The 24329-nt window shown below is 41.3% G+C and overlaps 1 protein-coding gene across 2 annotated transcripts; it reads right to left on the bottom strand.

Moving 5' to 3' along the window:
* Positions 1 to 5958: 5958 nt before the first annotated feature.
* hdlbpa (high density lipoprotein binding protein a) lies at positions 5959 to 23982 on the bottom strand. Of its 2 annotated transcripts, none has more exons than XM_075484926.1 (28): positions 23895 to 23982; positions 21171 to 21242; positions 19426 to 19572; positions 19171 to 19337; positions 14318 to 14533; positions 14006 to 14212; positions 13695 to 13910; positions 13358 to 13564; positions 13158 to 13265; positions 12938 to 13042; positions 12719 to 12797; positions 12490 to 12629; positions 12299 to 12403; positions 12087 to 12200; positions 11891 to 11977; positions 11676 to 11807; positions 11371 to 11589; positions 10928 to 11149; positions 10615 to 10833; positions 10388 to 10526; positions 9998 to 10146; positions 9818 to 9922; positions 9595 to 9729; positions 9192 to 9335; positions 8902 to 9081; positions 7744 to 7860; positions 7513 to 7653; positions 5959 to 7424 (listed from the first exon to the last, which is right to left on the bottom strand). In XM_075484926.1, the coding sequence occupies exons 3-28, from the start codon at positions 19532 to 19534 to the stop codon at positions 7335 to 7337; spliced, it is 3852 nt and encodes a 1283-aa protein (XP_075341041.1). In that variant the 5' UTR covers positions 19535 to 19572; positions 21171 to 21242; positions 23895 to 23982; the 3' UTR covers positions 5959 to 7334. The 2 variants fall into 2 exon arrangements, with proteins under 2 accessions (XP_075341041.1, XP_075341040.1); XM_075484925.1 differs by having other exon boundaries at positions 9998 to 10149.
* Between the last annotated feature and the right edge of the window lie 347 nt (positions 23983 to 24329).

The raw sequence follows: 24329 nt of genomic DNA on the forward strand, positions 1-24329 counted from the left end.
CGAATTTGGATTTTGGCAATGATCTGCCTTTCTGTTTATATTTTGATGGAGCACTGTAGTTAAAATGACTGAAAGAAGCCCCCGGCCACAGGTGACCCCTGCTGGTCCCCGTAATGGAGTCCTCGCCATTACAGCCGGCTTACTCCTCCTTCTTAACCACAGAATTGCTGATACAGTCAAAGGAATACTAGTATTGAGAGCAGCTCATTCTCGCTCTAAAATCTTAAGATGCAGTAGTACAATCCACACATTGAAGAATGAACTGAAATGTGTTTTGAGCTGAATGAGCTGAAGCAATGTGAAGTAAATCAGAAGGCAAATTGGCTGTTTTTATTTGAATTCTTTTCATGAAAGACTTAAAGCTCGGCGAAATTTCATGTAGTCAAGCCTATGTTTGGGGTCCTGAAACATTGCATTCACTGGCACAGTCCCCTCTCATCATTTGATTGAGCCATGCCGGTCTCAATTCCAAGGGCTCCTAAATCCAAATAGGCTGTCTTCTTTTTTGCTTTTTTGCGACTGAAATATAAAGATTAGAGTCAAGCTTTTTTTTTGCTCCTTTTTTTAAAGAACAATAGAGGCTACAGTTTTTAATGTGATTTCTAAGACACGAAACATATTTTATCAACATCCCTACGAGTTCATGGTTATTATATCTTAAAACATTGATAGATAAATGCTTTTAGAAATCGTTTTTAGTACTTGCCGACACAAGTGTTTCTCGTTGTACTGAAGCTTGAATGTTGTTCCTCACTTGTGTGTCACATTGGATAAAAGTGTCTGCTAAATGACTAAATGTAAATTGTTGAAACATGATTGAAGAATGTAATATTTGGAACCATTATGTATCTCAGCAAAATACATTGTTTATTTTTTTTTTTTAAATCTTATGGCACGCATACGATAAAAGAAATTATACTGCTTCAAATATTTGAATGTATTTGCACTAAATATTCACCATGATGTTACTTGCTCAGAGCAACGCAAGGTATACATTAAGTCAGATTACCAAAAGGCCATTGTACAGTGGCTTTCAGTAAAAAAAAAAGATGATAGGTTTGTCTACTTCTGCTTCAGTTTGATTTAACATGTGATATATCAGGAGATCTGGACTCACTGAACAAGCTGATGAGGGGAATGGACACTGGCGAAAGAAGTCTTAAATTCAAGTGTATCAATGCCATCTAGTGGATGAAGGTGGCTCCCTTCACCCTTTCCTTCTCCTTAACACAGACAGTACATACTGTTGACTCTTTATATGCTATATATAATAATAAAAAACACAATCATAAATATGAGATTAAGTTCTACGTTACAGAGAATTGCACAATTCACTTTATATAAGGATATATTTCAAATTAAGTATTTGTAAAACTATTTAAAAAAAAATTTTAAATGTATCTCTTTGGGGTCACTGCTGACTGAACACTAATACAGGATACTGTTACAGTCATAAAACAACAGCTCAACACCCTCATTTAGAACAGAGTAGAATACAGAGAAGTATTTAAAGTATTTATTATTTAGTTCATTGTTGACTTAATGACTGCACGGTGCCCCGGTCCTGCAAAAAGGCCCCAAATCATCAGTCCTCCACCACCGTGCTTGACAGTTGGTTTGTGTGGGGTTTGGTTTGGAGTTTGGTTTGCTAACAGTGTGCTGATATGCAACCGTGCTGCTGTGCATTATGACCAAACATCTCCACTTTGGTCTTGTCTGTTTAAAGAACATTGTTGTAGAGTCTTGTGGGGGGGGTTTTTCAGATGCAAATTTACAAACCTAAATTTTGCTGCTGCGTTTTATTTTCAGGAAGAATTGGGATTTCTCCTGCAACCTTTCTTTTTCTAATTGGACTTTCACGAACTTTAACATTTAACATGCTAACTGAGGGTTGTAGAGTTGGATATGTAGCTCTTGGGTTTGGCTAAAAGAAGCTGACTCTTGCTCAGACATCCAGCCCCGCATACAATAATCTCATACAGTATGTGTTCAGTTCGAAGTTGGTTTATGGATGCCAAGCTGACGACAGAAAAAGAAGGCAGAGAAAGAAGGTGAGACGAGATAAGGGGCCACTTGACTCTTTTCATGTCGTAAGATGCTGGAGTAGATGGCGGCAGAGGTAGGTAATAAGGAGACAAATGCCCAGAGACACGAATCCACCACTTAAATTTTTCTTTCATTTTCAAAGTCAAAACTGCATTACCTTCCAGGCAACCTCAATGGGCAGAGATATACCTGAGGCCACCTGGATCCCACTCCAAAGAGTTAGCCAAGACAATTTTCCTTAAATCACCTGCTATCTTAATCTGACAGACAGACTCGATTACAAGGCGTAAAAATTGCTTTTCTCGCCACAAGCAGTCGTTGTGAAATTATCTTAATTGTGTCATGATTATGCCTCAGAGCTCTGGTGAGAGCTTTACGACACTCCGTTCAAACACAGGAGCACTTTATGAGTGTTGAAAGTACGCCTCTATCAGCTCTCAAGGGGAGACGGGATGAGAGGAAAGCACATTCATCTGCACTCGTTTTTGTCAGTTCAAGTGTTTCACAAACTTGTACGCATGTGATGCACAAAAGGGAGGTGAGTTCTAAAAGACAGGTCATCTGTTACAATAAAGTCAATTATAAGGTGGTGGGATTTTAGCAACAAAAATGAACTAAATGAAAGATAAAGCTAGTGGATCAATCAAGATACCTTCACAATCATTTAAGTCAGTGGTTCCACAGTTTTTGCCAGAATTTTTTCATTCGTTCAGTGTGCTGCAAATCAAATAGACTGAGTTGGTCAGATAAAACAAGCAATACAAATACATCATCTTGGGCTCTATAAATGATTAAATTATTAACTGAAAAAGAATAAGCAGAATAACTGAGAAGAAAATAGACATTGATTGCAACTCGAATTTGAAATGGTACCCTTCTGTTATTGTTAACTTATCACATTTAAGTTTGTATGAAAAAGGGCAAAGCATGTATACAGAGCCAGTCAACATTTAGACAGACACACTCATTCAAAATGGATATTTTAGATTATTCATGCAGTACTGCAGTACTACAGAATCATTACTCAGATTAGCACTAACGCTGACAAAAACTAAGTTACTGGCTAAAATGTGGAATTTAGAATGTCCCATCATTTTTTCCAGCGTACTTTAAAACTAAATCCTGTACAATGGTGTAACAATATGCCATCGACAAGAGTGACATTTAGCAGGTCTGTCACCTTAAGAATAAAAATGGAAAATATAATTTCTCAATCAATCAAAACAATCCAAACACTATTGACGAAGCTATTTTGGTCTACCACACCTGAAATTCTTTCTGCCGATCATGGTTGCACAGTCCTGCAGACTCATGCTCAATAATATCTCTCTGTCTATATAAAGATGAGTGGACGTACTGCATTTGGAGCTGTGCATTTGAGGAAAACATACCATTTCAATTTGAACTGAACACTGTTGAGTATTCTGAATGAAAATCAGTTTGAATTATGTTAAAGTAGTGTTCTGAATTTGTACCTGTCGTGTCTTGCGTTCGTTGTGTGTGTAACTGAGTGTGAGATCACTTTTGCTTGTTTGTGTCATCATCTGAGGGAAATGTGTGCTTTAGCTTACAGACGGATGGATTTTAAATTGACTTTTTCCTTTTGAGCTAAAAGTCTTGAATCTGCACAAAAGAGTCAGATGTTTTGATATTTCTGTTATGGACAGGACACTCTAAATCAAACGTGTTTCAGCTGCTGAGACAAACAGTAACAGCTCGAGCTCTGACGCAAGATGATGTGGCACGTAGTGGCAATGTGTGGTTATGTCATTATTCACTGTATAACAAATTGATATAAAATCTCCACCCTCCCCTTCTTCGTCTGAACGTCAGGTGGACTTCTGCAAAACCTGAGTGCTGGACAGCACCTGGAACTCGAGCCGAGCTGCAGGGGTCGGTGGATATCTGAGGGAAGGAGAAGCCGAGCCTGCAGGAGAGAAGATGGCTGCAGTCAGAGAGCGGCTCCTGCTGGCTGAAGGCCTGTCACACCCAGATGGCCACCAAAATAATGTTACAATTCGCTTTTTTTTTCTTTTTTTTGCTGAGAGCATCAATTTAGTCGAATTTGGCATCATACATTTTGGAAACAAGAAGGCAACTAGGCCTTTTTTCATAGAATGTGCTGAATACGTTATTTTGGTCATCACAGAGATGATGGAACTAAAGAAGGGTTAGGAACAAACGTCAAGGTGTAAACCAGCTGACTTTACCTCGTTTATATCCAGCTGTTTTTGGTTAGAAAACTGATACATTACATTACATTACGGTCATTTTTGCAGACGCTTTTATCCAAAGCGACTTACAATAAGTGCGTTCCACATCGGTAGGCAAAAGAACTTCAGGTCACAAGAAATCACAAGTGCATTTCCTTCCAAAACCAAACAGCTGAGAACATAACTAGTGCTAGAGTAAGTGCAGTAAGTTAGGTACCAAGACAAATGGGAAGACAATTTAGAAAACAAAGACAATTTAGGAAACAAATAAGTGCGTAAGAAGCTGGGACGAAACAGGTGATGTCCTAAGAGGGCGGATCTGGGTAGTGTTTCCTGAAGAGGTGGGTTTTCAGCCTGCGGCGAAAGATGGGCAGCGACTCAGCTGCATGTCCTGACATCAGTCGGGAGATCGTTCCACCATCGGGGTGCAGATGTGTTGCATTTTCATTCCGATTCTGCAGGACAGATGTTTTGTTGGTTTATCAGGTACCTGTGAGGGTCACTGTCTCCTTTTATTGACATGTGTTCTGTATGTGAGAATAATAACTAAAGTGTTGTGCTGCTCAGATGTTTGCTTTATGTTGGAAAAGGCCTGTTTCAGCGTGCATGAGTACGCATGGTGTTTTGTGCACTGCGTCTGGTTGGCTGTAAGAGTACATGTGATGGAGAATGTGGCATCATCCTGCAAACATAACACACTACACTGTGAGAAGAGTCATGTGTGAGCTTCCTATATGAACTGCTGTCTGTCAGAATGGGAAAGTTACCAGTTCTTGTACTTGTTTACGTGTAGAAACACGGTTGTAAAGCTCCTAATGCAGAGAGAGACCACCCTAATTCCAGTTTGCTAAAACCACTACTTACATTTCCCATTTTAGAAAGGTTCTTAATCAAAGGGTGTAATTTTGCACAACAGAAGGGCTTTAATCACATTCATGTATAAATATGCTCTTATTTTACATTCCCAACATTTGACCACCTTAAGGTCTAAATTTGGAAAGTTACTACAAAACCAGTGAAAGCATTCCCATGAACTCATTTAAGTTTGTTAAAATATTCAAATCAATTGGCAAAATTCCAAAAATATTAGTAATTAACATTCATGGCAGATTTGTGATGAATTATCTATTTTAGGACAGTTTCTGATTTTTTTTCCAACTCTCCTCTGGATTTTACATTATCTTAGCACGCAATGGAAAACCAGGCCCTGACTAAGTACTGATATGTAGTAAGTATTGATATGTCCTGTCCTATCCGTTGTGCCTGTGCACTTTATATGTCACCGTGAGAGTGTGTGAAACGTCCTCTCGATTCCTTTGTATGTTTTGACATGTAAAGAAATTGACAATAAAGCAACTTTGACTTTGACACTCACCCTATAGCAGCTGGGATAAACTCCAGCCCCTCCCCCTTATAAAACAGGGTGCTAACTCTCTCCTGACTGTGATCCCACCTCTAGTTTAGCCTTCAAATTAACAACTGATCCTAGCGGTTCACATACTTTTCTTCACTAACACATAATCAAATCATCCGACTCTAGTGAATATTAAGCTTTGAATAACTTGGTCCCCACCCTCCCATCTTTAATTTTCCTCTAACATGAAAAATCAGATGCCATTTTGTGCCCCATTTTAAGTGAAATGTATTCTAATTGATATCAGTTTCTACTTTTCCAAAGAACTCAGAAGGATACACAACAGAAGGTTTTCCATTTTTTTATTGACTTTTTGGACAATTTTTTCCAGTGTCATCCATAACCGTTCACTTCAATGGTATTTGCATATTCTTTCATTCAACACTAGGAGGATATAAACCAAGGTAGGTTGATGCTAGATGTTGATGAATCAGCTAACAAGCTAAATGTGCACTCCAAGCTAAATTAAACCGATTACAATAAATGGGGCAAAAGAGGAAAGAGGGGAAGAAAAAAAAAATAATAATTGTTTCAAGAGCTTTAAAAAGGAACAGACATACCTTCCAGCTGTCCATTATAAATGCACCTTTACATCATCTACCTGGTTTGTATCTTTCTAGTTATAAGGCTGATAAGAAAAAAAAAAAAGAAAAAAAAAAAGAAAAAAAAAAAAGAAGGGGGGGGGGGGCCATTGCTATTGAACAGAGCACTCTGCATAGCAATTGGAAGACAAAGGGACTGGACACTGACCCAATACAGAGGGTGAGTAACATAGGACATCACTTGACAGATAGTTGGCACACAATGGTCTGCTGTTTTGCTCACAAACAGTCATTTTTCTTCTGTAGAGTGATTTTACTTGGATGTTAAAAACAGTTCATTCAACAATTAGTGTGAGGATTGATGCGTTGGAGCTCTACGCCTAGTGTTGTACAAGGTTTAGTTGTGGCATGGTCTCCAAGCATCTGGCAGTTTGAGAGGTGCCATTCTGCAGTGGCTGAAAGCGAGCTGCCCCCCTTGTACAGTTTTACCAATTCATAAGGCTACAAGGTAGGTGCCACTACTTGATCATATTCACAAAAGCACAGTTACAAGCAGATGGGAGGACGTTACAGAGGACAACCACTATAGGTGCTTTGGGGCTGATGACTGACAGTTTTCACTCAGCTACATGGATAAAGCAGGAAGGGGTAGGTTACTGAAACAGCTGGCCTCACTGGTCAGACATCATGTCTGAATCACAGAGACTCAGTCCCTTTACCCCTTCCTGCAAAGGCAACTAAGATAAGGGCAGCTCAAATAAAAAACAAAAAAAAAACAAACTGATGTCTGGCCACCACAATTTGGTATAACAGTTCAAACCACTATGAATTGTTTTAACGATCAGTCTTGCAGACTGTTTAGACTCAACCGCAACACCTGTCACTTTTTAAGCAAAAGACAGTATTATTTAATGCAGATACAAAGCTCACGTCAATTACAGTATCTGAAAGCACTTGTAGACTGATGACTCTGGAGGGGTAGTCCAAGATAAACAGAGAAGGATGACATTCTCAGAACTGAAGATTTTTAGGGTCAGCGGTCAGTCCAGGTCAAAGAGGGGGACAATGACGGGGAGGATTGTGACCAGTTAAGCTCAGGCTCATGTGTAGCGATGCTGCTTAGAAGCGCTTGGGTCCCCAGGGTGATGCCTTTGTTGTTACCGGGGCTCCAAAGCTTGGGAAATCTTCAGAGCTGCTCATATCGGGGGCCTGACGGTCAAAAAAAAACAAATTGGGATTAGTAAAGAAAAGGTGTGACCACTTCCAATTTCAGAGTGAGCCTTGTGGGAAGACTCACCTTCTCATTGCCTGTTGTCCAGGGAGCCTCCCTCACAACAAAACCTTTGGATGGGCCACGTTGTTCATCCATCGCAGCAGCGCTTCCACCGGATGGCCGCATGTAAGCCATCTTTGCCTCATTTTCCACAACATCAGCCATCTGACACAAAACAAAGTAAGTCAGTGCCGACTGGGAAACCTTTCAGACAATTGATACATTTAAAGGAGTAAATGCTTCAAGGGGGCTTACATATTCCTCTTCTAGGTTAAGGAGATGGTCAATGGCTTCATCCACAAGCTCAGGGCGACCTATGACTGTCACTAGGTTTGGGTCTGCAGCTCCACTCTGGGGGAACCTGAGATCAACCTGAAAAGATGGACATGCCGTGTCAAAATGGATATTTTAGGTGATAAGAAACAAACAGGAACTAAACCTACTGACATCAAAACATGTTGGACCAGTTTGAGCAAGAGGCTCCTAAAGACCTAAGAATAATACTGATAAAAAATAAAATACTCAGAATTTCCCCAACCTGGGGCACCATCCGAGCCCATCATTTTCATCTGTTAGAAAATAATCCACTGTTAACTCTTTCGGTGCCAAAGACGTCTATAGACGTCAATTTAAAAAAAAAAACCATTCACTGCCAAAGACGTCTGTAGACATCAATTGCGTTTTTTAACGGAGCGGGCTGGGGGACAATCTAGCGGAGTTCGTCACTAAATCTTAGGCTTGTAAACACTAAACAGAGAATATACTGGCAAAATTACCCGCTAGGTGGCAGCAGTGCCACTATGCACAAAAAAAAAAAAAAAAAAAGCTTGTTTTCTCCATTTTTTGGGTCAAACAGCTGTTTTTGGTGAAACCAACCTATGTTCTACTGTCTATTACTAAAAGACTGAAAATGGTAGAAACAAACTTTTTTTTCCTGATCAAAGAAGAGAGTCTACTCTTTCTTTTGGTAATTTCGGTGTGTACATAGTCATAAGACACACTTTTCTGTGGGTCTTGGAAAATCAGTCAAAATACTGAAAAACACTTGGCAGTATGGGTGTCTCTGAACTGAAAATGGCTGGCAGCCAATTAGTTAAAAGTTTTAAAAAGTAAAAATGACTACCATTAGGATTTGTCATAATCTGCTTTCATTTTTAACTTAACCCTAACATTTTGTTCTGTGACAGAACATGAAACTCAGGGGTTGGATAAATCTATCCCCTTCAGCCTGGTCAGCAGCTGGAATTCATCACTCCTACTCCATCACCTGACATCATAAACTTTCACAGGCATAAAGTCAAGAATATTGAAAGCATGCAGGTAAAAAACTGCCCGTCATCTACCCTCACACACAAAGTTGTCTCAGCTTGACAGAACTTTGGTTCAGAGCTGCTTTATTTCCGACCGCCTCACCTTAAACTCGTCCATGATCTTGCGGATGCCCTTGCCACGAGCTCCAATGATGCGGGCATGGACCCTGCTGTCCAGGGTCATGTCCTCAGAGATCATCCCTTCCAGCTCATCCACAATAGACTGGATGGCATCTCGTGCAGCTATGGCTTTGTGCTCATACCCTGTAATAGTTATCTGATCCTGTGGAAATAAAAAAAATATATAATAAAGAAGTAGGGTCTTATGATTTCAGCACCACCTGTACTCTTTCAGGTTTGATTTGCGTTATTTCTGCCGGAGGTGCGCTGTACCTGGTTTTCGTCGCTCTTCTCTGGGAGCTGGATGTTAACATCATGCTCGGTGCGGATGTTGGTAATAATGGCACCCTTGCGTCCAATGATTTTGGGGTGATACTTAGGGTCCACAGTGATGGTCAGCTTGAAGTTCCTGAGTGCCTGCAGTAGATCCAGGAGATCCATGTTAGAATTTCAGCTAGGTTTGACACCAAGCTTTTCACATTCTGTGTTCACCTCACATGGTTAAAGTTAATAACTAATCTGTTTTCTGCTGAAGTATTATGATGATGTTGCCCTTCAAGTTGAACTGTTCCACCTGTCGTAACCACAGCAAATACCACATGAAACCTTCCAGCTTAACAGCTGGAAGTGTGAATGTATAAGGGGGAAAATGAAAAAATAAATAAATTTGACTAACCCGGTCCTCCTGCTCAGCCTGCAGCTCTTTGACTCGATCCAAGAGGCCTTCTTTGGCGCGGTCGAGGTGACTGGCCAAGCCGGTGATTGCAATTTTATTAGACTGCTGCTCAGGAGCAGGCACTTGAATATTTACCTGAAAGGACACAGTGAGGTCACATAAAAACATGAAAAATTAAACCCTCCTGCATCTCTGTGCCAAAATAAAAATCTGTAACACATACCTCAAATTCATCCATCATCTTGCGAATTCCGCTTCCTTTCTGGCCAATGATGTATCGATGAAGCTCAAAAGGCACTTCCACCTCAACAGTCACAGGAACCAAGGCCTACAGAAAGAAGAGAGTTAGGGGGGCGAAAGGCAGCTACCGAGGACTAAAACTGAGTTTCGTTTTTTGATCCACCTTCAATGCTTCTATGGCAGCCTCGCAGCGCTCCTTGCGGCCAGAAATCACAATCACGTCACACTTTTTGGGCGCATTTGGATCGACTGGTTCCTTCACTTCACCGTTCGCTTCTCCATTTTCTTGAACAGGTGCCTCTGCAGGAGCTGCTGCTAAAACGTTTTCCAGGATTTATTCAATGAAAATGACAAAAAGACAAAGCTTCCATCTGCTTAAATGTGACAACATGATGCTTTAGACACAAATGAGATAAAACAAGATGCTACCTTTAGTATTCTAAATGTATACAATTTAAATGACAAAAAAAAAAAACGTATATGCTGAATGTTCACTGAAACAGGGAAAACAATCTTGTTGCAGCTCAAATATTCAGACTCTCACTGCTTTTACCTTGTGGGTCCTCACGTTCTGGGAATTTAATCTGCACATTGTGATCTCTGGTGATCTGCTGAATTCGTGAGCCTTTTGGACCCATAATAGAACGGTGAAACTTTTGAGTAATCACACACTCCATGGTCACTTGAGCTTCCTAAAATAAATGAATTCAAAGAAATTACGTTTCAAGCAGAATAGGCAAAGGGGGACTCGCAGACAAAACAGGGAAATGATATACTGACCAAGTCTTCAATAATCTCCAGCATGCGCTTTTTGGCAGCCTCCACACATTCTTTGGCTCCTTTGAGGGTGACCTTTTCGCTCTGCGAACCTGTGCGGGGGAAGCTGACCATGACGCCGCCGTACTCATCAGCAAGGTCCCTGAGGACTTGACCACGGCGACTCACAAAGGAGCGATGGTGCTTGGGGTCAATGATCATAGTGTCCTCAACAATGTTATCCTGTAACCCAAAAGGGAACGGTTCAGATTTAGGCACCACTAGAAGTTGTGGTTTAGCTATCCAGCCATGGTTAAAACCCAATTTCAAGCCTTACCAAACTCTTGATCAGTTCCTCCAACTCCTTCTGGGCCTCCCTCACCGCTTCCTCTGTGCCAACCACAGTGATCAGTTCCTGGTCTTTGTCGTCGGCTGTGGGGAAGATGATTCTGGCCCCGGTGCTGTCACGAACCTTACGGATGTTTCCGCCACCTTTTCCGATGAGAAACTTGTGGTATTCTGGCTTTGCATGGAGCTCCGCAGTGTGACTCTTTATTTGCTAAACAGAAAGAATGTTCATTATTATGCTTATTACAACAAATCAACCTCATTTATGGAGGTCAGTTTAATGGATGCTCCTACCAACTTCAAAGTTTTTAAACCAATTGAAAATCCTTTTCATATTTAACAGACTTAGACCCCCAATCTAAACACTCTTCACCCTGGTAAAATGGTTGCTAGTTTAGCAAAGTCAGCAGTAGTAAAGACATTTCTGCAAACCTTCTCCTCTGCCAGGGCAAGTAGTTGCTGCTTGGCTTTCTCCACCTCCTCTACAGGGCCTCTGATGGTAACCTTGTCGATCCCTGAGCCCTCGGAGGGAAAGTGGATGTGCACGCCGCCACACTCCTCCATGATGGAGCGGACCAAACGGCCCTTCGACCCAATCAAGGAGTTGTGCAACTTCGAGGGGATGGACACATCCAGTTCTGTGATATTCGCCTGGACACAGTGAGGCACTGGTTAAGCCTACACACGAGATTTGGACCACATGTCAAAGCACTGGGAAAACCTTCAACTATGCTTACCAGGTCTTTCTGAATGGCCAGAATACGGCTCCGTGCTGCCTCGCAGTTTGCCTTCTTCCCAGTGATGACAATCATCTCAGAGTTGCTGTTCTCAGCAGGCAGGTCAATTTTGGTGTTAGTTTCCTCACGAATCTAGAAAAACAGTGTGGAACGGTTAAAATAAATAAATCTATCACACATTCAACAGTATTCATTTTGTTATAAATACACAGTACCTTCTTTATGTTTGATCCTCCTTTTCCAATTATGTTTCTATGAAACTGCTTGAAGATTGGGACAGAGACAGAGTGGCTGTTCTCCACCTAAGGGGAGGAGTCACTAAAGGTTAACACTCAGCTACACTTTGTCTGTGCCTTAACACATCATAAAAATAGTCAACATAAGATGAAATACAAAATCACCAGAATTTACCATCTCAGCCACAATCTTCTGCATGAACTTGGAGCATTTTTCAACCTCAGTTCTCGGGCCCCTAAGTTGAACGATGTCACTCTTCTGTGCTGGGTCGGGGAAGTTGATGATGACCTGGAAAAAAAATAAATAAATAAATCATTAGGAGTTATCAAAAAGGGATATTAAATCAGTTCAGTATAGACAATCAACAGCAATAATTTCTGACTCACCTCTGGGAATTTGTCGCGCACTTCTTTTATCTTCTCTCCTTTTTGGCCGATGATGGCTCTGTGAAAACGCTGTTCAATGATCAGGTCCTTTGTACGCTCATTCTCCTGTCAACAGGCAAGACATTCAGCACCACAAAGCATTATGGGAGCCATTTGCAGCAGCTTACTTGTAAACTCAAACTTGCACTAACCATGCGTGACGCAAGCTCAAGCAGCTCCTTCTTGGCCTCCTGCACACCTTGGGGATCCCCCTCAATACGAATCAGGTTGCTCTTCTCGTTGTCAGGGGGGATGCGGACGGTCACCTTGTGAAGCTCTTTGATGCGGTTGACTAAAGTTTGAAATTGAAGAAATTCACCATTTGTTGTACTGTTTGTACCTCTGTGCATTCACAGCATTTAACAGGAATATTACACTTACTATTAACGCCTCCTTTTCCAATTAGATGACGATGGAATTTGGGATCCACGCTAATCTCTGCATAGTCCATTCGGTTTACCTATTGAGCCAAAACACACATTTTAAGTCAACTATTTGGATGCTAATGCATTACATGAACATCAAATAACCCATTATTTTTTTTGCATTCAAACTTTGGGCTCAGTACTATTGAGAAAAAAAAAAAAAATAGGTACTCACCAAATCTGTAACAATAGTTTCAATTTGGCTCTGCACCATTTGCACATCTTTGGTTGGACCCTCCAGGGTGATCTTATCCTCTCCCTCAGTGAACTCGATGTGCACCTATGTGCACAAAATAAATTAAATAGAAAAAGTCCAGATGATTTAAAAAAAAATAATAAAAACATTTTTTTTTAAAAAGGGCTATTCTTAAGAACAGAATTAAGACCATTCAGACCTTGGGCATTTGTTGGGTAATCTTTGCCAAGTTCTGCCCCTTCTTGCCAATAATGAAACGATGAAGCCAAGAAGGAGCCGAAACCGAGGAAACGGTGTAACTATTTGCCTGCAAATAGAAACAATTTCAAGTTATCCTAATATTCCTCTTTTCTTCTCCAACAACTATTAGTGTCGGTAATTGTCAAACGATCATCTTACCTTGGCATAAACTTCAGTGAGAGCCTGACCCAGGCGGTCCGGCTCTCCACGAAGGATGACAGTTTCTGAGCTGCTGTCAGAGGGTGGGATCTCGACTGAGACGCCAGTTCTATCCAGGATCTCCTGCAGGGTGTTTCCCTTGGGGCCAATCACATATTTGTGCTGAGACTTCTTCACCTCTACAGCAATGCTGGTGGAATTCTTCTTCTACAACAGAAGAGAGGACTTTATTAAACATTTAGAAGAAAGAAACAAAAAAAAAAAAAAGGTAAAGCTCGATTATCAGCCTCATTTTCATGGAAATCGAGTTTTATTTCCTCAGGAATCATTTGCATACCTTCTCTTCAGAAATCTTTTTGATCATAGTCACAGCAAGGGCCACCTGCTCCTTTTCCCCAGTGATGACAATCTCAGTCTTATTCACACTTGGAGGGGGGACATTGATGCGGGCACCAGTCTCCTGCATCATCTCTCCTACCAGCTTATTGTAGGCACCGGTGATGAAGGGGTGGTACACCTTGTCAATATTTACCCTCTCCACAGCACGCTTGTCCTACAAGAATAAGATTTTTTTTTTTTTTAAAGATAAGCAGCAACTTCTGGAAAGTATCACTTAAAAATGAGTGTTGCTTGAGATTTCCCCATCACCTGCTCAGCAGATATCAACAGGATCTCATGCTTCGCCTTTTCCAGGCCCTCCTTAGTACCAGAGATCTTGATCTGGTTGCTGGGGTCGTCGGGTCGTGGGATCTGGATTTTGGTGGCAGTTTTGAGTTCGAGCTCCTGAAGCTTCTCCCCATTTTTGCCAATGACAAAACGATGGTGCTCTTTAGGGATGGCGACAGTAGCTGAGGCCTGTCAGGATTTACATTGTATAAAAAACAGTTGATATCATCATCTATGATAGTAAAATTTAGGAATGTCCATGTTATGCATTTATTCACAAAGGAATCCATTTACTTGAGTCTGCAGTCGTGACACAATCTCCTTACGGGCCTTCATAACGGCATCCAGCTTTCCGGAAACCATGATGGAGAGACCCTGATCTTTTGCTAAGGAGAGTTCCAGGTGGGCTCCGGTCTTATGCATGATGTCCACACAGACCTTTGCTTGGTCTCCTTCCCCAAACTGGTTGATGTTATTGTACTTGCGCTCCTCCAGCGGCACATGGAAAACCTTGTTCACAGAAGAAAAAAAAAAAAATGTAATGATCTAAAACTGGTACACCGAGCTTTTTGTTCCACTCAATTAAATGTGGCCTCTAAATGCAGTGGCCCTCATTTATCAAGCCGTCGTAGAAAGCATCGTTGAAATGAGCGGAGAACTCGTCGTACGCAGAGGCTCAAGTGAGATTTACAGAACATGCGTACCACACCAATCCCATCGTAAGACCGAGCGGCTGTTGATAAATCCGGCGGCTGAAATCCATCGTAATGATCCTAACCACGCCTTCTACAAAAGGCTGCACCTCTAGAATTTGCGACATGGAAAGACGAAAGGCGGCAAAGAAACGCTGTCAACAGCGTTGGCGATGTAAATCGCAGACCGGACGAGTTATGTATTTTCCCCTACTGTGATGGTCAATAAAATGTGATAAACTCCAGATTAAATGAAATCTAAAATTGAACGATGTTTTACTTTTTCTCCAATAAGATCAGGAAGAAGTGGTCCGATATGAAATTTGCAGCTCCGATCCAGGTTTGGATTTGAGTGCCTTGGAGGAGAGGGTGGCTGGCCTGATCGGAGCTACGTCTTTGCGTATGCGCAGTGTTAAAGCGCCTCTCCTGTACGGCTCATAAGCCACTCATCATTTCCCGAAAGAAATCCTGCCGGTCCCGGAACACTCTCTCGCGCCTGATGCGCGCGTTCAGGTCCACTAACAAAGCCAGATCTGCCATCGTTTCGCCATTACCACGCCGCTAGAATCACCTCTTAAATAGGCGGTTGAATAATGAGCCATCACTCTTCCAATTACGGAGTTGTACTTGTTTAATTTTTTTTATTTATTTAATTTGCGTTTATGTTTATATTTATGTTGAAGTCAAATAAAACATGGGCCTTCTTTGAAGTGATAAGTCTGTAATTTTAACCTAGAGATTTGTTGCGACTCATGAGGCACGCACTAGTGACGCTGCTGTTTATGTATGCTATTGCAGTCGCCGCAAGTCAAAATGGAAAAGTGCGTACACTGCTTCAGACCTGTCGTGGCGATTTCATCTTTCCTGCGCTCACGATGGATTTGATAAATGCCAACCTTTGCGCAGAAAAGAACGTACACACGACCTACGCATGTTTTTCGTCTTACGCAAGTTTGATAAATGAGTGCCAGTGAGTGGCAACTCATCCGTTGCCATTTGCTTTGATGTACTGAAGTGTACTGTCACCTCAGTCTCCTCTGCAGACTGATTAGTTAATGCCTGCCTTTCCAATTCTGCAGTAGATCAGTGACTGTGTTTTTGCAGTTATCCCAGCAGGATTCTTTGTTTTGCAACATATTTACGTTACAAACCACATGCACGTTTTGTCAGATCCAGTAGATCTTCAACTGCTGATTCAACAGCTTATCCTCATCATTAACACAAGACTGTAGTGTCTGAATCTTTTTTATTTTATTATAAATACACCAGTTCAAAGGGCCAAGTGAAGCAAGAGCAACAGCAGGCCGGTTACTGAACAGGCATGGGCAGAAGACGACCAGTGCAGTTTTAATTGTCCCCATCCATGTTTTCGTGACAGGCTCAGTTACCCCTCTGGGGCCTCATGTACAAAGCGTGCGTACGCACTTTTTCACGTCACCGGTCAGATGTATCAAGAGCGAAATGACCGTGGAAATGTGCGGTGCCTGACGCCAACTTCACGGCTGGCGTACGCACTTTTCTACAGCTGTTGATTCTTTGGCAACACTTAGAGACGATGTTGGGAAACTGGTATAATAAATGAATGTGAAAAAAAAATTTGTCCTTAGACAGTGATGTGCACATCTGAGAGACATGAACAATTTATACTGATAAACAATTAACACACCCATGTGTCTGCAATTATACGAGTGGATATAAAAGCATGCGCAAAGTGGTGATATGCATACCATTAAAAACAATGGCTGCTTTAAAAGTATTAGAAGACTATGCAAATGGTGCAATTCGAAGAGAGCATGTGTGAACATGATGGCGACTGGCTTATTAGCCGTTTTGAGGGAAATCCTCCTGGAACTGTGCGCAGAGCTGCGGCCGATGTTGGAGCGCAACACAGCGAGGAACCATGCGCTGCCTGTGCTCACAGGTGATGTGCACACTGGGGTTCCAACCGGAGCATTCCAGAGGGAGCTGGCCAACCATTTGGGACTCTGCCAGTCAACCCTGAGCCGAGCCATGCCAGCGTGTGGGACAGAATTACCCGCACCTCAGCCACGTATATCAAATTCCCACAATGCAGTTGAACAGGCCAACATTAAAGCTCAATTTGAAGCGAGAGCCGGTTTTCCTAATGTAATCGGAGCTATCGACTGCGCACACATTGCTATAAAAGCGCCATCACATGATGAATTTGTATGTTAACAGGAAACATTTTCATTCGATCGATGTACAGATCATATGTGATGCGTAAATGCAATTAACCAACATTGTGATGAGGTGGCCTGGTTCAACGCACGATTCATACATTCTGAGTAACAGCATCGTTGGGAACAGATTACAAGATGGCCCTGTGTGCGATGCCTGGCTTCTTGGTGAGTAACTTTATTTGTGCAATTGTCCTAATATTATTCCCCGTGACGTGCATTGAGTATGTGCGCCCCCAATTTCTATCCCGTCTTCACATCATCATAGTCAGTGGCTAAAGTTAGTTTCTTACCGTTTTTTGTGGTTAAACTTCAGCTTAAGATCTTTCTAACAAGCCCTTGATCGTTAATAACCCCGCGCTTAAAGTGTGAAATGTCTTAATCAGCCTCACCTTTTCCCCAGCGCACGTCTGCACGTTACTGTATGAACACGTTGTTGTGAGTTACACAAAAACATTGGTATTTACCTTGGGGGTAATCAGCGGTCCCACATGTGCTCCCACCACCCCAGAGAGAGCAGTGTCACCCATAGTTGCGCCGACTCTCTGTTCAAACAGAGTCGGTCACCCCCCCACCCGCCTGATTTGGCCACACTGCGGCGGTGGGCAGCCAGTCTCCGCTTCACATCCACCTTAATGTCGGACCACTTCTTCTTCCCCTCTGCTTGTGTGCGCTTCTCTGACCCGACAGCATTAACAGCCTCGCACACGCTCTCCCACCCGCTCCTCTTACGTTCGCTGCTTATGCCGGAGGACAGCGTGCCAAAGAACACATTTTTACGGGCCTCCACTTCAGAAAGTAGCACCGACATCTCGTTTTCCGTGAAGTTACTTACTAAATTCAGTCGCCATCATGTGCCAGCAAATCCTGTCTAGTGAACACATGCTCTCTTCGAATAGCACCATTTGCAAAGTCTTCTAATACTGCTAAAGCAGCCATTGTTTTTAATGGTATGCATTGCACCACTTTGCGCTGCTTTTATATCCACTCGTGTAATTGCAGACACATGGGGGCGTTCATTGCTTATCAGTATTAATTGTTCATGTGTCTCAGATGTGCACATCATAGTCTGAGGACTAATTGTTTTCACATTCATTTATTATAACAGTTTCCCAACATCACCTTAGGTGTCGCCAAAGAATCAACAGCTGTAGAAAAGTGCGTACGCCAGCCCTGAAGTTGGCGTGAGGCACCGCACATTTCCACGGTCATTTCACTCTTGATACATCTGATCGTTGACATGAAAAGGTGCGTACGCCACCATTTTGTGCGTACGCACGCTTTGTACATGAGGCCCCAGGTCTCTTGCCTCTCCCTCTCACACACTTCATTATCCGACATCCCCACTGAGTCCCTGATTTCTGAGACCATTCATATCCAATATTTCATGGTGATGAAATAAACTACCTCTGAAATGTGCCACCTGCCACAAACCGCTCCTGATGCTTGAATAATCGTTTTTAAGCATAATTAATTTTTTTTTTTTTAAATAATAAATACTTTCTTTTTTTTCTTTAAATCACACATGAGCACAGACACACAAAAGAGCACATGGTATGGGTAGAACACTTTAGACCAAAGCTAATAGACAGCATAGGCATGTCCAAAGTTTGACAAATACTGTTTGCAACTCGCTGTGCAGCAATTTAGGGTTGAGCCAACAGATGATGACATCACTGATGGCTGACAGGCGTTATGATGGTCAAACACCCTAATGGCTATGAAACTGAAAATTCACAATTCAGCAAAGTCTCCCTTTAGCCAACAGTAAGAGATTTGCTGAAGGTTGAGTGCTGCGATTGAGAAACGTCTATGCTTGCATGCATATTTAGGGACGTGTTTGTTAACCATATACATAGGCCACTGCTGCTTACACCACCCAGTCATGTGAAGACATTTCTGTGCATGTTAACAGAAACTGCTACCTTCCAAACTGCCCATGAGTATCCACTCTGTAGTCATGCCAATTTTAAGATGCACACATTTTGTACAAAGTTCTCTGAAGGAGGTTAATGTGTATTAAAAGAAAAAAAACAAACTGCAGAGAGAATTATGGCACAATGGCACCTAAAAACAGAACCACATATTAAAAGTGCCAGATTATGTCGGCTATGTTAGAGAATGAAACTTAGAGAAAGTCAAGCAACAAATGTCATAAGTAGACTTCTAGACAGTAGATGCAATAAGTTTTCTTTGGACTACGGTATCATACAGCTTTTGGTGACACAAGTCATGGAACAAAATAATACAGGTATACCTGAGTGATAATAGAAGACTTCAGAGGACGAATCTTTGATGTCCAGGCGTTGGCAGGTTCCTGGGTCCCCTCAGACGTGGCCGCCTTCTCAGGCAGAGGGGGGAAGGCTTCCTTGTAGGTAGGAAGGGCGTCCTCCTCCTCTCCAGCACTGGGTCCTGCTACGGCAGCTGAGCACATACAGATATATGTAAGGCCACTTGTGGCTCAGAGTGCATTTCACACATCAAGCCCAGCCTTCAACTGAATAATACTCACCAACAACACCCCCACTACTCCCACCACCACCACCACCACTCTGCTCCGGCATGAGCCCACTGCGGTGCTCATTGAAGCTTTCCTGCGTAAGTACAGCGACTGAGCTCATGGTCAAAATCCCACGTTAACACAGAGTCGAGTGTGCCACTGAAAGGGAAAAAAAAAAAAAAAAAAAAAAAAAAAAAAAAAAAAAAAAACAGCTTATTATTATTGTTCATTTTCACAATGAGGGCAACAGTGTAGACAACAAACTGATGACCTTAAAAAAAAAAAAAAAGGCCTTCAATTCAAACAACTTGGAAAAACCTCTGCTTAAAAATCAGCTGGTTGATTTCAGAGATGTGGTCCCACAGGAGCAGACAATTCACTGCTTATGTTAGACTAGTTTGGTAATTTGACATTTCTGTAGTTGATCCATCTTCGTCTGAACTAAAGACCACTCCCTTGGAAAGGGAGAACATATCTCCCTGCACATGTCAGAAAAGAGATTCAACTTAAAACATTGCTGGTTACTTAGTTAAAAGTATTGATTATGATAGGAAAGAGGTTTCTAAAGATCGTGAATCACATGCTTTTGGGGGGACTTCACATGCGCTGTATACCATATTTGGTATTAAGAATACTACATAAAAGCATACAAATCCCCTATGTGTGTAACTAATATAGCAATTTCACAGTCTTGTTTACGATGGTGTCGTCCTTGATAATTCTCCTCTGAAGAGGCACATGCAAAAATTTGTCAAAATGACACACAAGCTTATCATAACTGGACTTTGATTTTCAGGGTTTATCTAATCTCCCTTTATCAAAGAAAGCCATGTCTTGTATAATGATCACCCATGTCAGCACTGTGTTGATGTACACCAAGAATGAGTGGCAAGTAAAGAGATTAAACCTTTGCACCAAAAACAAAAACGCTAGTTTTGGCATGAGGCAGCTACAGTAAAATTTTTCATTCTACAAGAACCTGGTTTGTCTCTGTTCAACCATCTTTGTCAAGTGCTATTCTAAGAATTGTAGCTAGGTGAAGGTTAAGAGGATTTCACCCCTCTGACCCCTCTGTATGTCCACACTGAATAGGATTAAAGAAAAAAAAAATAAAATCCACCAGCAGTCCTCTCTGAAGTCTTCACACCAGATGATTATTTCCAACACAGAAAGCACAAAGGAAATCCCCTCATCTATATCTGGTAAAAATTTTGAATCCTGTCTTACACAACTGAGATTTGCCAGGTGTTGACTGACTTCTATTAGCAACCCTTGTTTTAGTCTGCAAGAGATGTGGGGCTGAATGAGTGCTCCATCATCAAGAGTCTTCACCATTTGTGAGGCTGGGAAGGAAGGGAAGCTCTTCAAATAGAATAATTTCAGGATTCATGTTGCTCCCTAGTGTCCCTCAAATTCATTCATAAGAAAAAGACACCCAACTGATATCAGAGAAGTAAGTGATTTTTTTTAATTTAACAAGCAGCCTTTTCTGGCAGTATGTTCACCTGGTTCAAATTTTGTTCAAACCAGCGGCTTGAAACTAATGTCAGATGCAGTATAAAGAGCTGCCAAAAAATAAATAAAAGATTAACATTGATCGTATGGACAGAGCACCCTCATTACACGGTCAAATCAAAAACACAAGTGGCTAGAAAACTGTGGTGTAAAATTGAAGTCCAAGGACAGAAGACCCGACTCCAAAAAGATCAATCTGTGTCGATGCTTTCATTATAAATACAGTAGATGTAAAAACTTACCAGCTAAATGGTCAGTTACCAGATAATCCGTCCTGTAAAAATGCAAGTTCCCGTCAGCCTGCCAGCTTTTGCCTGGGAATGAAAGAAAGAAAAAAAATTCTTAAAAAGACAACCAGCGAGGGGTCTTAATGGGTTTCAGCCACCTCGGAAAAAATTTGAAGAGAATGGGCCCTGAAGTTAAAAAGTAAAGTACATTTCCAGATATAGGCATATGCATACGATATATATGCAGAGCCTACAGTGTCAGCGTGTATCCTACGTTGTAATCCATGCTGTGGCTTCCTTTTAGCCCGACGTGCACCACCTTAGAAATGTAAATAAACGTCCCAACGACATAAAGGTTCAAATGTAGCGGGCTATATCTGGATCATGTTTGCCCACTATGCCAACACAATGACCAGTATCCCGTCTGCAGCAATTTTCTCATTTTAAAAAAGACCAACTACTCTGTAAAAACGGGGCTAATCGCTTATGCGCACTGTCCCATTTACAAATTTCTTCTTTTTTTGTGGTGTGATAGTGTCAGTAAAAGTGAATATCGTTAAACATTTGGTATTTTCCACACATAACTATACTACTAGAGATACATCCTGTAAGTTCAGTATTTTTGAAGCAGCAGGAGAAACGTAACCACTAACTAGGGCTATGAAGGTCTTAACTGCACGGGTATACAGTCATGTGAAGAAAAAAAATATATACATTTGCCTATATCTAAGACCTGTTAAGGACCAGATTTTTTTTTTCCCCAAACCAATTTTCCAGATACATAAAACTGCAGAAAAAAAAAAAATAATAATAATAATAATAATAATATGGTGTACTTTCTCTTTCACATGACTAAATCCTCATGTGCACTTATGTGTGCTTACCAGTTGACTCTGGGTGGATCTGAGAAAAACATAAATACCACTTGAGTTTTATAACATACCACATGATTTCAATAAACGGTGTGACATAACGGTGAATATCAGTAAGTATCAGTATTGAAAAAAAAAAAAAAAAGACTTCCTGAAACGAAAAAAATGTTTTAAAAGAATAAAATAAAATATCAGTCACCAAAGACAGGATTATATTTCACTGTTAAACAAGAGTGGTCACTGCAGACATCTAACTTGCACCTTTCTTTACAGTCACAGTTTTTTGTGAGCCAAGAAGGAGAAATCCTGCCAAAAATGTGACCGAGTCAGATAGCTGAAGCCATCTGTAAGTTCACAAGTACCGAAATAAAGTAGAGAGGACCCCACCCTGTTGTTTGGAAAAACAAAACTGACATTTGATGTAGATGCTATTGGTGAACAAGGCAAACGGGGTCGTTTTCCGAAGGAAGATCCAGCAAAAGCTGTGAAAGCTTGAAAGTGCAGGACATTTATGACTGAAACCATAGTTTGCCACTGGCATCACCACCAGCTTACTCTCACTGAATAAAGTTCATCAGCATGGGTGAAAGTTTCCACTGAGTTGTGCAGCTTGTTTTACTAATCCTGTTCAGTAAAGGGCATATAATGGTCCAATACATGTTAAATAGTTAGAATTGTGTACACAAAACAGAACATGGTGGTTATTTCCTTTCTTCTTTTTTTTAGTATATACTGTAGTATGACTACCAGTAACAACATGTGGCCCATTCCTTTTCAAAATGATAGAAATCATAGGAGCATTTGCATTATAGCAGCAATATGTATGGAACGTGTGAATTCTAGCAGTATCATGCCAAAATGTTAAATCACCTGGTCATGGATGCGGTTAGGTTAATAACTTGATTACATATCCCAATATTTAAAATAGCCATTAAAAAATTTAAGTTAGCATAATCAAACTTAGCGGCAAACCATCCAACCCGAGATATCGTTCGTGTTAACGCTGACTCGCTCTACAAGCTAGTTTAACTCACATTAAGGTCTCCTGCAGCCTGACAAGCTTCGAGTCTTTATAATATTATACCCAAATCCCAGCTTACAGACTTAAGTAGCTAGTTAGTGCGAGTGCTAGCTAACACGATATCAAGTTAACTAGCTGACAGCTGCCAACGACACATTACATTTAATGCTAGCTGCCGTCATGTTGGCTAACCTTGCTCAACCTTAAAAATGTACTCAAAACCGAGATTAACTAACATCATCTCAACTGACGGAGCACTAAGAGAACTCCAAATACACTTGCCTTTAAGCAGAAGAGTGATATTCAGAGGGGAAAACAGAGTACCGTGGATTATTAGCTCCAAACCCCTAGCTTGTTAGCAAACTTGCTAAAAACTTTAACTGTGGTGTGCGCGACTGTGACACGTAGCCCCTTAGCTAATAGGTAGCGTTAAAGAGACCCACACAGAACTTCAGACTGTACTCGTCTGTAGCTAATGGCATTAGCTATCCGTTTATTTAAACCAAAAGCCTAACAATAATTTTAACCACACACGTAACCAGTGGTCGTGTCACTTTTATACAATTTAGTTAACATCAGCACGCTCTGTAAAAGTACAAGTTGGACTGAAGCCTGGCTAGCGAGCTAATGTTAGCCATTTGGTTCTACTAGCTCGGCAAGTCCACGTAGGCATACAGCTGAGCAGGGGAGAAATGACACGGAGTCAGGCCAGAACATATTGTAACATTCCCTCTTAACGGATAAACTGTATTCCAAAGAAGTACCAATATGTACTTTATGAGAAATTACTATATCGTGTGTAAGGGGAATGGAGTCGTGTTCGTTAGAAAACCAGAAAGTACTTACTTCTTTTTATGTTCTCGTCTGCCCTGAAGGTGCAGAAGCTGAGATGAAATTCCACTGGCGAGAAGGTGGGAGTAAAGGCTGACGGATATATACCAGTGCCGGCCACCAATCATGTCCTCCAACGTCACGTCAAAGAGTCCGGTTACAAAAAACTTATTTTCATTTCCAAGAGTGCCGAACAATTTCACAAGTTCTGTACTTTGATAACACAGTGTGTAGAATCATCCAACATAGTGACTAATGATGCATTCTCTTGACATATCAAACTCTGCCTAAATTAAGAGCATGTTCAAATGATGAGAAGAGGGATTTTTCATGCACACTCCAGTTTTAAATGATCACTATTTCCATTTTTCAAAATGGGCTGGCTTACATGAGTGAAATGTGATAAAAGGATGAACGTGTGCCATTCTGTTATAAGGTTACGCACACAAA

Source organism: Odontesthes bonariensis, chromosome 15 (genome assembly GCF_027942865.1).
Source record: "Odontesthes bonariensis isolate fOdoBon6 chromosome 15, fOdoBon6.hap1, whole genome shotgun sequence".
NCBI classification, from domain to species: domain Eukaryota; kingdom Metazoa; phylum Chordata; class Actinopteri; order Atheriniformes; family Atherinopsidae; genus Odontesthes; species Odontesthes bonariensis.